The sequence below is a fragment of the Acomys minous genome (genome assembly GCF_964271855.1).
Source record: "Acomys minous genome assembly, chromosome: 2".
In the NCBI taxonomy this organism is placed as follows: Eukaryota; Metazoa; Chordata; class Mammalia; order Rodentia; family Muridae; genus Acomys; species Acomys minous.
Window position 1 is genome coordinate 103303513 of NC_140484.1, and position 16982 is coordinate 103320494.

At 36.8% G+C, this 16982-nt stretch overlaps 1 protein-coding gene across 7 annotated transcripts in view; it reads right to left on the bottom strand.

Moving 5' to 3' along the window:
• MEF2A (myocyte enhancer factor 2A) overlaps positions 1–16982 on the bottom strand; it is a 121279-nt gene that overhangs the window by 31534 nt on the left and 72763 nt on the right. For 4 of the 7 annotated variants that reach the window (XM_084772361.1, XM_084772362.1, XM_084772363.1 and 1 more), the window contains 3 exons: positions 7875–8012; positions 5678–5897; positions 4291–4350 (listed from right to left, as the gene is read on the bottom strand). In XM_084772361.1, the coding sequence (XP_084628487.1) occupies positions 4291–4350; positions 5678–5897; positions 7875–8012 (418 nt within the window). Of the gene's footprint in view, positions 1–4290; positions 4351–5677; positions 5898–7874; positions 8013–8076; positions 8209–16982 lie in introns of all 7 variants that reach the window. The other 3 variants (XM_084772364.1, XM_084772366.1, XM_084772367.1) reach the window with 2 other exon arrangements.

The following is a 16982-nucleotide window of genomic DNA, read 5'->3' on the forward strand; positions in this document are numbered from 1 at the left end:
TGCCACTGCCCTGGCATCATGTAATGCTCAACCTTCACTTTCATTCAACATTCAACAATTACAGAAGTTTCTTGAGCTTTTCTGTTTCTAGTCCAAGATATTTTTCTTTCTTAGAAAAAAATTTTTCCTAATGAAGTTAGGAGCCAGGGAGCTGGTAGTCAGTAAAACTCCTGTGGCAAAAGTGTGATAACCTGAGTTTTGATTCCTAGTACTCACATAAAAAAGCCTGACACGGTGGCACCCACCTGTAGCCCTAATATGGGAGAGGGCAGTGGGACATACAACAAAGGTGGATTCCCACAATTTGCTGGCCTGCCAGCCTGGCTAATCAACAAGCTCTTGGTTCAGTGAGAGGTCCTGCCTCAAATAAACAATGTGGAAGAGTGACAGAGGAAGAAACTTCATGTCTACTTCTGGTCTGCACATGTGTGCTACTTACCTACCTACTTACTTACACACAAAACATACACACATTCCTCCCACCCCCGCCACACTTTTTTTAAGTGAAGGTGCTGGATATATCAATTTCTTTTCATTCTTGACATTACAATATAAATATAGGTCACCAAGCCAGGTGCAGTGGCTCACGCCTATAATCCCAGCACTCGGGGAGGCAGAGGAAGGTGATCGTTGTGAGCCTGGTCTACAAAGTGTGTCCAAGACAGCCAAGCTACACAGAGAAATCCTGTCTCAGAAAACAAAACAAAACAAAACAAATGCAATATAAGCCGCGAGTTAAGTAAACATCTGAGCTACAGTATAAGCTGAGTGACACATTTATATTGTCTGTAGTGAAATGCATATAGTAAGTCATAAACAAATAAGACTGTCATCGTGACAGTTATACAAATTATAGTATGTACACCTGTCACTTTAAATTTGCAATAGTAACAGATGGAAAACAAAACATATCAAATCAGAGGGAAACAAAACAACACACACACACACACACACAAAAACAATTTACCACAGTAAAACTTTTATGACTTTAGGAATATTATCATTATCATATCACATAACCTTCAAAAAGTAAACAAAAGAGGGAAACATTATTTTATCACCCTAACTACTGGAATCAGTATGCTTTTTTCTATCTGTATATTTTCTGCAGTTTTAAATCATAACTAAAAAAAGTAATTCATTTGAAATTTATCTAATTTCCATGTGGCTAACTATGCTAATTTCAGCCCATTAGGACCGTTACACATTCTACTTAACTTTTTAAAAGACTCACTTATCTTTATGTGAATGAATGTTTTGCCTTTATGCGTTATGTGTGTACCAGTGTTATCAGTGTATCTGTGCCTGGTAACCCTCAGAAGCTAGAAGAAGGTATCAGGTCCTCTGGAACTGGAGCTATAGATGGGCATGAGCCTCCATGGGTGTGCTGTGAACTGAGTCTAGGTCCTGTACAAGAGCAGCCAATGCTTTTGACTGCTAAGCCACCTCTCCAGCCTCCAGCTTACTTCTTTAGACAAAAATCTCAGAACTGGGATTAGGGGTTTAGAGGCATAGACATTATAAAACCACTGAAACCTTTCAAACCTTTCAAATAAGGAGTAATTTACAAGGTGTCAAAACATATATGAAGACCATCAGCTTTATCATACTTTTTGGGTGTCTTAATAAAGGGAAATATCAGACGGAAATCAGCAAATGAAAAGTCCTGTGTATTTTTGGCACTTTACTTTAAATTCAGTCTTACTACATACAACTTGCTCTGTATCAGGCTGGTCTAGAACCCAGGATTCTCTTTGTCTCAGATGGCCTCTGGGCAAGCTGCAAGTACAGGTATGGCCCACACTCACACCAAATGGTTCTAAGTAAAATACTTCTGGGTATACACATTCTTGTGTGGATGATGTTGGTGATTACATTCAAAGCTTCACACTTGCTAAACAAACACGACTGAATAGCTATAGTCCCAATACACTATACACAACAGGTTCCAAATAATAGGCCATCATCATTGAAAAAAATAGCACAATACAGTGCACCTACTAAGAGGGACTATTTATTTCTGGTTCACTTTACATAGGCTCCAGCTATCTGCAGCCTTAGCCCAATGTGATAGACTATACAAGGCTTTCTCAAATCTTGGTGGGCTCTAAACAGACTGTCTTATTGGTGCCAAAGAGGAGAAGTGTTAAGTGTGTATGAAAATAGTACATTGGGTTCAGACTGAGTTGCAATTAAATAAACTATACATTTTTGAAAATACACAAGTATAAACATAGCAGTCCTAATGTAAGACAGTAAGACCTTCATATACTTTCCTACATTTGATCTCAAGACCGTGTGTGTGTGTGTGTATGTGTGTGTGTGTGTGTGTGTGTGTATGTGTGTGTTTACCCATTTAAGCCCAGTAAAATATCATTTTATGCAGTGCAGACATAACATCAAAATCGTAATCTATCTTTACTACATGTCAGGACTAAAAAGTCAGAATTTGTAAATATATTTTAGAATCATTCATGTGTATATGTTGCATACGGTGTGTGTGCCTGGTACCAGCATAGACCAAAGGCACTGGATCCTCTGAACTAGAGTTATAGTTGTAAGCCTCCATGTAGGTTCTAGGATCCAAAACACGAGAGCATCCAACAAATGTTCTTAAATGTTGAGCCATCTCCAGCCCCACTATGACATATCTTTAAATCACTGAGACTCCAGAAGGCTGAAGCCTAAGTAAAGTAAACCAGAAATAAAGTCTCTCTTGGTAGCTACATTATTTGCACCATACCATGCTTTGTTTTGTTTTTTAAAGATTTATTTATTTTTATGTAGACAGTGCTCAGCCTGCATGTACACCTGCACGCCAGAAGAGGGCATATGCTTCCATTGTAGATGGTTGTGAGCTACCATATGGTTGCTGGGAATTGAACTCAGAACCTCTGGAAGAACAGTTAGTGCTCTTAACTTCTGCGCCTCTCTCCAGCCCTCATGCTTTGGTTTTTAAATTAGATGGTGCTAACATGATGTTTATGACCTGTTGTAAATAAATATTGGGAATACAGCTACTTAACAGTGTTTGTTTAGCATGTGTGAAGCTTTGGGTTTAATCACCACATCATGTATGTTGGCAGTGGCCCCAAAGCTACAGAGCATATTTGGCCGTAGCTATGATAAACCATGAATGCTCTAATTTGACCACCAAAACAGATCCTCAAGAGAAATCATTCAGATCTCTAACTTGAGTAGTATGCACACATTTCTTTGTATTCTAATTTCTGAAAAATGTTAACGCTGGTTTAAAATAAAGTACTTTGCCAATAGTTTAACTTTATGATGACAGAAGTTACAGAAGGCATCTCCCGAAGAAATGAACTTAGAATGTAGTTGTCAAATGCCTTCTAAATATGCTTGCACCCACAGATTAGTGCTGCTGTCAATCTTAGAAACAGAAGCTCTTTTTGCAGTGGGCAGCAGTCAATGCAGAGTCATAACTAATCAAAGTGTTGAGAACGAGTGACTGTTGAGTACTCAACCCTAAATGGGACATCGATTATCACCCTCCTCACCAACGCTCGGGGAACGTCACGCAAGAAGGAGTGGAAAGAATGTAAGAACAGGAGGATGAGAAGGAATGCTGAGAAATGCTGTCCGCTGTCTTCCAGACATGACGTGGACATCACACCACCAACCCACAGAAGCTATGGGCACCTACACAACATCAAGCCTTCAACATTCTAGCATGGGTTAAGGAGGGACTAATCAGCTGAGAGAGGCTACTGGCAGTGAAGAGCTGCTGGGAGAGGGAAGGCCATTCTACTTTGGGGCTGCAGCTGCTGGTGCAGTATCCATGTTCTGGTGGATCTCACAACCAGTGGCAAGCAGGTAGCACTAACTGAACTCAGTGGATTATTTTATAAAAGAAAAGAAGGAAGAAGACAATTTAGGGTGAAAGGAGGCTGTATAGGCATGGAAGAGTGTCAGGGGAGTAAAAAGGGGAATCGTGAGCAAGGATATGCTTAATATACACTGGTACACTGTGGTGTGTGTGTGGTGTGTCTTGCACTGTCAAAGAATAATTTAAAAACTATTCTTTAAAAACTTCTATATCATTGTTGCATTAGAAAAGAACAAGGCCTGGTACGAAGGAAGCATACACAATGAATGAATGGATAAGTGAGCTTACAGTCAATGTGTAAAGGATAAAGCAGTGCAAACAACTGTTAAGTTTTAGTTAGCTCATCCCTCAGAAGATGAAAGGCCTTACTTTAGGAAAATACTTACTAGTAACTCAAATTAAATAGACGCCTACAAAGTAAACAATAGGAATTCACTCACCCACTGGACTATTTCCAGCTCCATTTGGCACCGTGAGGTCTGTAGTACTCAACATCCCACCTAGTAATATTATACAGAAAAGAAAGAATGAATAAAAATCGGCTTTCTTTATTTCACAAGCACCCACGTGAGGTCATCACACTACAACCCACACTCTATTGCTAAAAATCAAAACAAAACTGTTACAGTAAATTGTATCAGTTCCGCCTATAGAAGCCAATAACTGGCACAGGGAGACTGAACCATATTTTAAAGCTGCAAGCACTACAGCCGAGCAGAATCTAAACTGACACAAATCTACTCATGAACTAACACAACCTACTCTAAACCTCATAACATACATATATCCCAAGCACTTGCCACTATGATGCTCAGAGACTTCTCTCTCCTTCCCTGTCAACTGTCAATCATCTTCTTTCTCCCTCTCAATATTCAAACTGGGCTCTGCCCCCTCTCCAGGAAGTCCCACCTTCCACTTCCTGTCCTTCTGCCCAGCTTATTGGCCAAACAGCGCTTTATTGACAATTGTTACATCCACTCAAGACATTCCTCCACACAAACCTGGCTCAGTCTAAAGTTGCCACTAATGTATAACTTACATTATACATACTATAGTATAACGCTACATGTAACATGTTTAACTATATATGTGGTGTAGGGGTCTACATGTGGTATACACAACTCTTGCTATACCTGCATCCTATTTATCAATATCAACTGTGAATCCCGATGGCAATTAGGACAGCTCATGTGAGCATTAACTATTACACTTAGGATTTAGGGAAAGGCAATATGAAACTACAGACTAAGGTGGAAAATGCACTGCAAACGGCTGCTGAATTACTGAACTAACTCAGCATCAAAAGATGAACAGAATACTCTCACTCCTGTATTTCTAACATGATGGTTCACACTCAACAGTAAATCTTTACTTCAACATTCTCTGCCTGTCACATATGGCTTTCCCGTTAAGGAAAAATTATTGGTGGTACATTCTCTATACTATTTTAACTTTGGCCAACAATGTTTTTCCCACAAATTAAACAAAAAAAACCCAACAACTTAAAATGGACTTTATTACGAAGCAATAACCCCTGCTCATCCTGACAATAAAGAGGGTTGTTTGTCTGTTATTTTACTTCCGTTTTTTGAGACAGGGTCTCTTTCAACATAGTCCTGGCTATCCTGGAACTCACTACATAGAGCGGGCTACTCTCAAATTCATGGAAATCTGGCTGCCTCTGCTTCCCAAGTGATGGGATTGAAAGTGTGCACCACCACACTTGCCAGATAATAAACTTAAGACTGTGAAGAATAAACTTTCTCTGTCAGCAAATCATTTCTCATTCTCTTTTAAAAAGAGCAAACAGAAAACTTCATGACATACTTGCACTGCCGGTACTTGGTGGTCTCTGTGGAGCTCCAGGGGATACATTTCGATGTAACGTGGCTGGGGGTGGAGACAGCATGCTTGAATCTGCTAATGTTGAGCTGGCTGCCAAAGATGGTGACACAAGTGAACTCCCTGGGTTAGTGTATGACAAAGCATTAGGGCTGGTCACAGGGACTGTGACAGACATTGAGAAGTTCTGAGGTGGCAAACCAGGCTGTAAGGAAAAGAAAAAGGAAGACAAAACTATTGGTTTCATTTTCATCGACAATAAATAACTTTGAGTACAGAGCTTTCATTATTAAAAGTTCATTTGCAACATTAAGCTATTTTCTCTAGATTTATATTTAAACATGAATATACCTGACATGAACTTTTTCATTTTCAATTTTATACTGATACATATATGCTAACGTAACTATAAAGTATGTTTCAAATATTCAAAAGATGAAATTAAAAGTTAAACCTGGAATTAAAGTAATATTGTTGAGCTTAGACATTATAAAATATATCAGTGTTATCAAGTAAGCATTAACTAGAACTTCAGTGCAAACCAATTTCACATTACATTTCTATTGCAAGAATCGAAATATAATGAAAAGGGAAAATATATATACACAACTAACTTAACACATCAATTTTGGGATATTATGAATAAGTTCAGTATGATTTGATTGATGGACACCTTTGTGAGCCACCACGTGGTTGCTGGGAATTGAACTCAGGACCTCCTGAGGAGCAGTCAATACACTTAACCTCTGAGCCATCTCTCCAGCTCCCATTGATGGACACTTTTAAAGGTAGAAAAAGTCAAGTAATTATACAGAGAACACAATATAATTTCTATGTAATAAATATGCAAAGAAACCACCTACACAAGAAGATTAAGTTGCAGTATCTTTAAAATTATATAAAAATTAAATTATAAGCATTATAAAAGCTATCTCCTTGTCAAAATATTTCATGCTTTCTCTGAAAGGGCATTTCTTAGTTTCCTCTAGCATTTCCTCCATAGACCAATTTCAATATATGTGTTGACCATGATAAACAGTAAGTTTCTTCATAATTTAAAGTGGAGGGGGGAGTAAAAAAATAAACAATAAAACAATTTTATTATATTCTTGCAGCTTAAAGTTTAAGTGTAGGAACAACATCCCTGTCAGGTTAGAGAAATTTTACTTGCTACTGTCTGTTTTTTTAAAATGATGATACTAGCTTAAAAATTTTGCTTAAAGCTATTTTCATGTGATTCTTCCTACAGAACTACGTTGAAGAAATGACATATGATGCATATCATTCTTTGAGGCATGGTTCAAGAGATTTAACCTTGACAATGAAAAAAACAATAAAACAATAAAACAAAACCCCAGCACTGGAGCCAACTGGTTCCATGACAGCTGCACCTACATGCAGAGTTGGAGAGCTACAGTGCCGTCTTAGGTGGCTCTCTCTACAGAGTCCAGGGAGAAGTCTGAGATTTTTCAGTCCAAGCAGATGAGCTCAGTGAGCTCAAAATGGACTTTTTCATAGGATTAGATATCTGTGCACAGAAAAATTAGTGGCTATTTGTTTTGTGACTAGTTTAAGGACATGGTTTCCTTACAATAAATCCAGTGTTCTTTAGTGCTGAGAGTATAAGAAAAGAACAGTTATGTATCTAGTATTCTTGCTGTTCAGTGCTTTGGGACATTGTACAAAGAGCATAACAGTTCAGCTCTGCTAAAATAAGCAAAAAATGATTTGAAGGCATGAAATCTCACAACAAACTCAACTAACTTACATCTGACATTTTTAAGGTCATGTTTATGTGTTCATGCATATATTATGGACAAGATGCCTCATACATACTTTATATTAAAAATCAAGGAATTTCAAAACTAGAAGCAATCTTAAAAATTATGTGGGCCAACTCATTTATTGTGCTGTGACTCTGGATAGCCTATGTAAAGATATAAAGGGCAATTAGTGGCAGAACCTGAATTAAGATGTTTTCTCTTCATTTCTACACTTAAGATACTCAAACTTATTACTACAAGATTTTAGCAAGTTTAAAGTTCTGTAAAACCAAAAAGTTAGTAAACACCTTCTTTTCTCTTATACTTATTGTCACCAATCTTCTGTAAAAATGAGGCAGGACGTATGGTCAATTTCTTCATGCACATGAGAAAAGCACAAACCATACTTTAGTACTCACTGCGATTTTATGATTCCGCATCATATTATCAAATTCCTCATTAATTTTTTTATATTTTTCTTCTGTATGTGGAGTTAGCACATATGAAGTATCAGGGTCTGGGCTGTCGCACCCTCTGTGTTCCTTCTTGTTCAGAGCCTAAATATGAAGTTAACAAAAAGGATCAACAAATAAAAAGCAAAGGTAAAGTGAAAGTACTTACAGGGCCTCGTTTGAAAATAAAATCACTATCTTCATTTAGTTTGCTGAATCTGTCCTCCGAGAGTGGACTGTGCTCAAAGTAATCGTCAGCATCAGGGCTCTCACAACCATTAAGGCCTTTCTTTCTTAAAGTCTGAAATACAATTGGAGAATTCACACAAAAAGAATACTAACTTTCCATGAGATTTTTTTAATGTGTTAAGAGAGCACAGGTCAAAAAAACGGAATTATTTAAGAGCCACTGAATGATTATTAAATGACTACACATATACTACAGTTCTCAAGTAACATAAGCCTAACATAGGAACAAACCCTGAGGTCTCCCACTGCACATTAAAAAAACAAAACAAAACAAAACAAAACAAAAAAACAAATGAGTATTTGCTTGTTTGGACTCTTCCTTTTCAAAGTGCTTAGAGAATACTTAAACTACTCTTATGTTCTGAGTCGCAGCTAGGATCTAGTTAGTAAAGTCAGTAAGAATATAACAAAAATCTATCAAAATAATGTGTTGAGAAATTACAGCATCTTTATGCATGGATCATGTCTGCAATTTTATCTACTGGCACTCTTTTCTATCTAACAGGATTTATCCTTTTCATTTGGGATTAGCCTAGAATTCAAATAATTTAATGCTAATTTATTCTTTTCTATACTATCCTTGTCCACATAATCTTAAAATAAAAGAGCTTCAAACCAATGTTTGTCAACAATGACTCTTTTTTGTTTGATGAATGTCAATGTTCTTAGTAACTTTACACACTTTAAAGTCTGTAGTGAAAAGTTACTCAGAATACAACCCCTCTCGTTTCACTAACCTTTTCTTTATAGTTCTGTCAATGTGCTTTAATCCAGAACTGATTTCTTAGGTAACTTTCCTGAGTGTCTATAAAGTATTTCCCTGGACACATAGATTTTTTTTTCTTACTTTCAAGAAAAATACAGTGGATGGTTAGTTTTCTGGCTTTTCTTTTAAGAAAAGGTCATCATGAAATAATATCCAAAAGGCTAAAACCCCTAAGGGCTCAAAGATTATAGAATATTAATTTATTTTCAGAATGCTTAGTTCCATCTTTAGAATCCTAATGCATCTCAGTTAAGCTACTGACAACTCAACAGTTCTGAACTATGTTGAATTTCTACTACAACACACAACAGCACTAGTGTTAAATGTCCCAAGTACATCCGCCGCTACAGGAGCAGAAACAAAGATGGTAAGAGCTACGCCAGACATGTCACCAGCAAGTGAATAACTTAAGTCTAATGCTAATCATCTTACTACCTTGTAAAAGCTGTTCTGCAATGATTATAGATATCGGTTTTATTTCTGGTTTTCCTGGAAGTGTAATGTATCCACAGAACGTTACAATTTGAGAGCTTTTTTCATGTTTCTTCAAGTGATTTTGAAATTTCATCTTACTCAGTATGACTTATTTTTACATGCTAAAAATTATAAGTTAGACCTGCTTAGCCTCTGTAAGTGCTTCTCAATGTGCTAGGAATTCTATATACAACTCTTGAAAATCATTAAAATACAATCATTAAACATAAGTATGTTGTAAACAATACATCTATTGTGCGCCCCCACCTGGCCTTAAGCTCTATAGACTCACAGTCTGACTATATTACATGCACATTTATGTGTATTTAGTCCAAAAAGTCTTGTTCAATTATCCTCACCATCCATGGTAGCAAGTTCTGTTTGACAAATTTCTCGTTGTTATCAGTAATGAAAATATTAACACTAAGACCAGAACACTGAACCCTTAAAATCTACACATCTCTAACAAAAGAACAAATACAATAGTCATCTATACATAAATAGCAAAATAAAATTTTGATTTATCATAATTTTAAATCTTTGGGTACTTTCCCCAAGTTTTCATCTATCTTGAAGAGTATGGAATTCAGGTCTTGGGAAATAAGAACTGACTAAGTCCCATTACTCCCATGTAGTGGTCTATACCTCAAATGTTAGCACACTCGTAGCAGAGATAAGCCTAAGGGCTTACAGGCTCAGTAAGACTGACTTAAAAAATAAGCCAGAGAAGTAACCAGGAAGACACAAATGTTAACCCCTGGTTTTCACAGGTGTACACATACCACACCTCCACTTCAACACACACAAACACAAATCCACACCCACACACCACCTCTACATGCATGCATGCATAGACACACACACACACACACACACACACACACACACACACACACACACACACACTCCAACTAATCCTTGCTTATCTTTGTAGGCTGAAACGTTTTATCACTGAGCTTTCTACAAATAGCCAATACACACAGTACGCATCTTAGAGAATTTTTAAATATACAGAGCAAAACAACACAACCCTGGTTTAAAATTACATGTAGTTTTGAATTCTATGAAAATAGGTGTAACCCCATTCGTACTTATGAGGAAGTAAGAGTGCTGTGGTATCCCCAGCTCTGCAAGCCTTCATGTCTGAGGGGCTCCTGGCACAAAGAGGGAATTTAAGAGGCATATCAGCTTTGTAGATAATAAGTAATACGGCTCTGTTTGACAGCCAACTCTGCTCCTTATCACCAAACTCAAAGAGTGGTTTTGAGGACCCAATTACCATAAAAAGACTTTCTCTCTTTTTATCATTACCAAATAGCATAGCAGTTGCCTCTGGTACTAACAAGTGGAATGCTGCAATCTATTAACAAGGCCAGGCAAGGCACGGAGAGGCTGGTAGCTTCAGTTTTCTCACAAGTTTCCATAGCACTTGTTCACCACAGTGAGGAATCTGTTTCCATGCAGGAAAACCATCAAGAACCCTACTCTGTACTCTCTGTGGCTACTGTTGATAGTCACCATATTCCCTTAAGTAAACAGAACTTCAAAAAGCATGAGTTCCTGTAAATGTGCTAGTTTATCAGTACTATTCTGGGAAACTAAAGAGAGAAGGCTCACCTGTGCCCAAACCCCTCACATTTCACTACTGCATACTTTTTAAGTTGAGTGTTCCCATTGTTTTTTTCTGAAACAATTAGATTCTGAAACATATATTACAAACAACCAAAGGAACCATTTAATGAGTAATTATTAGTAGACTTGGTGCTATCTATTTTGTATATTGTATGAAAGTTCTAAACATGTTGACATTATTGAGATGAAATACTAAAACTAACACACTCATTCAATCTATCAAAAAACAGTTTTTAGTTTTAAGGGGTAAGTCATACACTTTTAGAACATATTTTTTTCTATTTATCAGCAATAAAATTAAAGCCAATTAGAACTTTAATGCCTTGTGTGTGTGTGTGTGTGATCTGGGCTAATTCAGGTACTCTGCTCACTTACACATGAGTACAAATACAAGGTTTGTAAACAAATGTCACTAACATAGTCTTTGAATTTTAGCTATGTGCACATAAATCATATTTTTTTAACACAGGTCAAAAACAATTAAGTACCACAGGAACTGCATTGCTGGGGAACAATCCTCCATATCACTGCCTCTTTGGGGTTTATGCCTTTGCCTCTGCACTATCTTGCAATGCTACAGAGACAAAAGTTACTCTGTAGCAAAACGGGTACTATTGAAGACTTCTGTATAGACATGCAGGTTCAGAGGACTTAGTTCCCACACTGTGCAATGGCTGTTTGTACCTTTGAATCAGCAAATTCATTTGGTCTCTTTGAACTTACATACCTGCTAACCAGAAGTACCTTTTCCTCACTTCAAAACCTTAAAGTCATTGCCCTCTACATGGCTCTGTAGTTTCACCTTTTACATTTAGGTCTATAATCATGCTAAAGATGATTTTGTGTAACAAATGATGTTTGCTCAATATTAGATATTTCTTCATATTATAAATGCATATATATTTAAAATGTTATGTTTATATGTATGTAGGAGTGCAAGTACACTAGGTAGCTAGGAGACCGCTTATGTTTCCAGAGAGAACATAACTTTACATGTCTTCTTTAATGGAATTTATTTCAACTACCTGAAAATTCAGAACAGGATGAATACTCTCAAAAGGTGTGGCAAGGTAGCTCATACATTTAATCTTGGCAGTTTGGAAGAAAAGATAGGTGGATCTCTGAGTGAGCAAGGCTAGCCTAGTATAGACAGCAAATTTCAAGCCAGCCATAACTAAGACATAGTCTCAAAAAGACAGACAAACAAACAAAAAGTTCTGGCTCTTGGTTTGTCTGCCTTTTTCCCCTCCCTTAAAAATCAAACAAGCCAACAAACCCTGGCAACTCTCTCTTTATTTTTTACCCAATAAAATTTATTAAGAACATCTCTTACATTCTTAATACTGGAAAATATGGTAATTGTCTGTATGAAGTCTTCAGTGGTGACTCAATGGTCACTGCTTTCTTACAGTTGAAGCCCTATTTAGTCTTGGCACCTTCTGCCAAAGCAAACCCTGGCTTAGTTGCAAAGACGGGTTACAATTTATCCTTCTGTCCTGAAGTTATTTTTTTCCAGGTTTGGGATTCTAGGTTACTTATTTCCTGTTGTTTAATAACTGTCGGTACTGTTTTGAGGATATGAGTCTTTTGTTTCCACTGATGCCTTTTTTCCTATGATATATGTGTAAGCATATTATTATTACTATTTAAACCTAGACGTAGTTTATCTAAAGATGGTAGACCTTCCCTAATCCTGGAAATCTCAGTCATTATCATTTCAAATAGTCTCCCAACCTCATACTCATTTGCATCCTCCACGACTGTCTTCTGGGATGTGAATTTAAAGTAGGCTGTTAGGTTTTGTAAAGCAATCTACCACTTAATATTTTCTTTCTCTTTAACTCTTCATACTGAATTATAGAAAATTTCTTCATTCAGTTCAGATTTTCTCTCTGCAGCTGTGAGAATTTCACTCCCACCATGTATAATGAGTTCTTTTGGTTTTTGCATTTCTCAATGTCTAGAAGTATGTAATACTTTCTATCTAAATTTTGTCTTTTTTTTTTTTTTCAAAGACAGGTTTTCTCTGTGTAGCCTTGGCTGTCCTGGAGCTGGTTTGTAGACCAGGCTGGCCTCAAACTCACAGCGATCTGTCTGCCTCTGCCTCCCTAAGTGCTGGGATTACAGGTTTGTGTACTGTGCCCAGTTTTGTCATTTCTTTTATAATTTCCTGTCTTGCAGATACTGTCAAGTTTGATTTTATTCCCTAAAACAATGCTCTATAATCTATGTGTAATCTGAAATAGCTGGGAGGAAGACTTTGCATCATATCTCCACGTTTACCTATGCAGGCTCTTGTTTCAAACAAGGTCTCGTATTTCAGGCCTGCCTTGAAGTTCTGGTCTTCCTGCCTCCGTATCTCCCAAGTGCTGGGATTATAGCCCTATAGGATTGCACCACAATGGTAAGATCTGCCCTATATTTTTTCATACTTGATTATCTTTTATGAAGGTTATTAGATTCTAAAGCACAGAAGGTTCCGCTCTTCAAAGGAATATAAATTTGTCTCTGATGCAGAAGCTTTCTTGGACTTCATGTATTATAAAATTTTAGCCTGAAATCCCTTCTAATGCTGATACTTGGTTTATAAACTCTCAGACATAAATCCTCTTCATTCTTTCTTCTCATTACTTGTCTGCTCAGCACTAAAGAACACCTACTGTAATTTGTTGGGAATAAATAGGAGAAAGCAAAAGATTACTTCCTAAGGCCCCAGTTTGACAAGAAGGATAATGCATTAGACTCATCAACTTAAAAATGGTAGTTTTCGCCTTGCATCTTCATCTATGAGAACCTGGTGTTCTGCTTCTCAACTGCTGTGTGGAGATGGATGCACGACTTAGGATAGCTGGAACTGTAAATACCTCTGCACCTTTCTGTCCTTAAGTCCCTGACATTTGGGCCCAGCATAGTCTTTCAGTTATCTGGACACCATAAAGACACTTTTATTAATAGTTCAAGTGGTGCTTTTGTCTCTAGTGGGAAAATTAATCCAGATAACCCGTCCTGAAAATATTGATTTTTTTTTTAAAGGGAAAAAATTGAAGCATTTTCTCATAAAACCCAAATGTAGTTCTTTGTTAATGTTACTATATGTTTTTCTTGAGTTAGCTATAAACCAGAATTTTATAGCTTTTAAAAAATTAAATGCAGAATTTACCATATAACATCAAGAAAAATGAAAACACATGCCCATACAAAGCAGTCTGCACAAACTTCAAAGCAGCAGACACACCATCCAGCCATAGGAAAGTCTTGATACTTGCTACAGTTTGGCTTGGAAACACCAATGTAGGGGAAAGAAGTCACAAAAGAGGATATACTGCATGGCTTCATTTAAATGAAATTCCCATACAGGCAAGTAAATTGGCATAGAAAACAGATTAGTGGATTCATCTGAAGTAGCTATAGATATTTTGATAAATAATTAAAATATGCCCTCAATTTTATTAACAGTGAAGGTTTTCTGGACAATGATTTATAAATTCCAGGTAGTATGGGAATACTTCCTGTAAGTTACTAAAAGCTGGCCGGGCAATAGTGGCACACACTCAGGCAGGCAGAAGCTGGCGGGTCGCTGTGAGTTCGAGGCCAGCCTGGTCTACAATGAGAGTCCAGAACAGCCAAGGCTACACAGAGAAACCCTGTCTCGAAAAACAAAAACAAAAACAAAAACAAAAATAAAAAAGTACTAAAAGCTTTAGAAATCTTGAATATGACCATAAATGGAATGTATACCTACTGAGTACTATAACTAAAGATAGAGATGACCAGTCAACAAGACCACAAAGACAGCATTCTTTATATCCAAACAAAACTAAGGAAAACAAATTCCCTACTCTATGAAACTCTGAAACAGACTTTTACTCAGACAAATATATTTTAAAGCTATAAGTTTCTCTTAAAATGCTGGTTATCTAATGCTAGACTAATATTATACAACAATAATATGATTATCAATGTTTTAAATACCTCCTAGGGGTGCCTAGAGTGTACAAGACAAGTGTCACTGCCTCATGAGCTCTTGCCCACTGAGCTTTCTAGCTCCATACAATAGCCCTTTTGCACCACATATGTGGGGACGCTTTCTGAAAAGTATAATCTGCTCTACTGAGATGTATCTTTACTACTATACAAATGCTATGCTCTCGGGGTTGCTGTCAACCGACTTCCCACAGGTGGACCATCTGGCTAGAGTAAACCCATCAGCACATTCCACCTTTTCTCATACTTGAGAGTAGAATGTGGGGGTAGGCATGTGTTCAAAATGAGGACAACTAAGTAATTTTAGAAAAATTCAAGAGAAGTTTGTGCCCTGATTTATTTTTGATACTCTAGATTGGTGCTTAGTCACTGACCAATGGGAAATTACCTAAACAGGAACTGATTATGATTAAAAATTCACTTTCTCAGCTGTACTAGCATATTTCTGGAGTACAACAGCTACTTGTGGCTAATGGTTATATTGGTCAGCCCAGATGAAGACCATTTCCATCACTCAGGTCTGTTAGGCAGCCCAGGCTATACAATGCTATGTGCATATAAGGCCTGAAGCTGTCTCTGCCAACAGATGCATGGCGAGGCAGAGCCAGAGCCTCCCTCAGCAAAGCCTAAAGCTCAGTAGTGTACTGCTGATGTTTCTGTTATGTGGTAAAAATGTATTCCCACTTTTTAAAGAGTGACTTTAGTTTAGTCTTCTCCTGTTTTTAACTAGAGGTAGCTTAATTAAGATGGATTGTTTTTCAAATGCTTTCTGATACACTACTTGAGTCGACAAATAATAGTCCATGAGATTTGTGACTTTTACACTGTTCTCCCTGACTACTAAACACTGAGCTTAGCAAGTGGTAAACACCCAACAATGACTATGAGTCAAAATATGTTGGCCAGAAGGCTAAATACAAACATTTAATTTAAATTACTAGTAACTGAAAGATCAAATACAGTTTAAAAGCCTAAACTGAAACATGTTCACTAAGTGCCTATTCATGGAAAGCATTATTTTCTACTATGTTACCAATGTTTAAATGTATCACCTACACAAATGTAGCAACAGCAGTTAATTATCTAGTATACAATAATTCTACATGGATACTAGTAGTATAAAAAAAAATCAAGCTAATTTTCTAAATTCCTGTACAAATACTGTTACTCCTAGGTTCCTTTGGCAAAAAAAAAAAAAAAATTACACACACACACACACACACACACACACACACACACACACACGTTTAAGATTTTCAAAATAGACTCTGGAAATAACAATTTAAACCTAGAAAAAAAATTTACAAAAAAAAAAGGCATTGCAGAAAAATATACTCCAATAAGCATAATTAACCTTTGTTTTATTCAAGAATGCTTACACCCATTGTATTTGCTAGGTTTTACAAATTGCTAACCTTTAAAAATAATATAAAAAGTTTACTGTCTGATGTTTTACTGCACAATAATTAAAACGAAAACTACAAGAAATACTTTTCGGGTCAGTAAATATACTTCCTCAGACAGACGTGGTTGGTGCTTGCCTATAATACTAGCACTTGGGGAGGCAGAGGCAGGTAAATCTCTGAGTTTGAGGTCAGCCTGGACTACAAAACAAATCCAGGATAGACACAGAGAAACTTTGTCTTGAAAAAACAAAAATCATACTTCCTCTTCAATCCCTTAACCACTTAGCAAGATTCTTCACAGAATGCTCATAGGAGCCAGTGTTTATTAAAGTACTTAGTAACTGAGTTAGGCAAACAAACAAAAACCCTAAAAATTATGTTATGCATTTATACTTTAATGTATTAGAATTTTATAGGTACAGAGCTAAGTGTATAAAATAAAAAAAGAGCCAAACTACATAAAAAAGATATGCTTCTTCCTATGTAGTTTATGAACAAAATAACATTTCAGAACTGAGCCACAATATAACTTAAAATATCAAAACTGTATCATTACCAGCATTG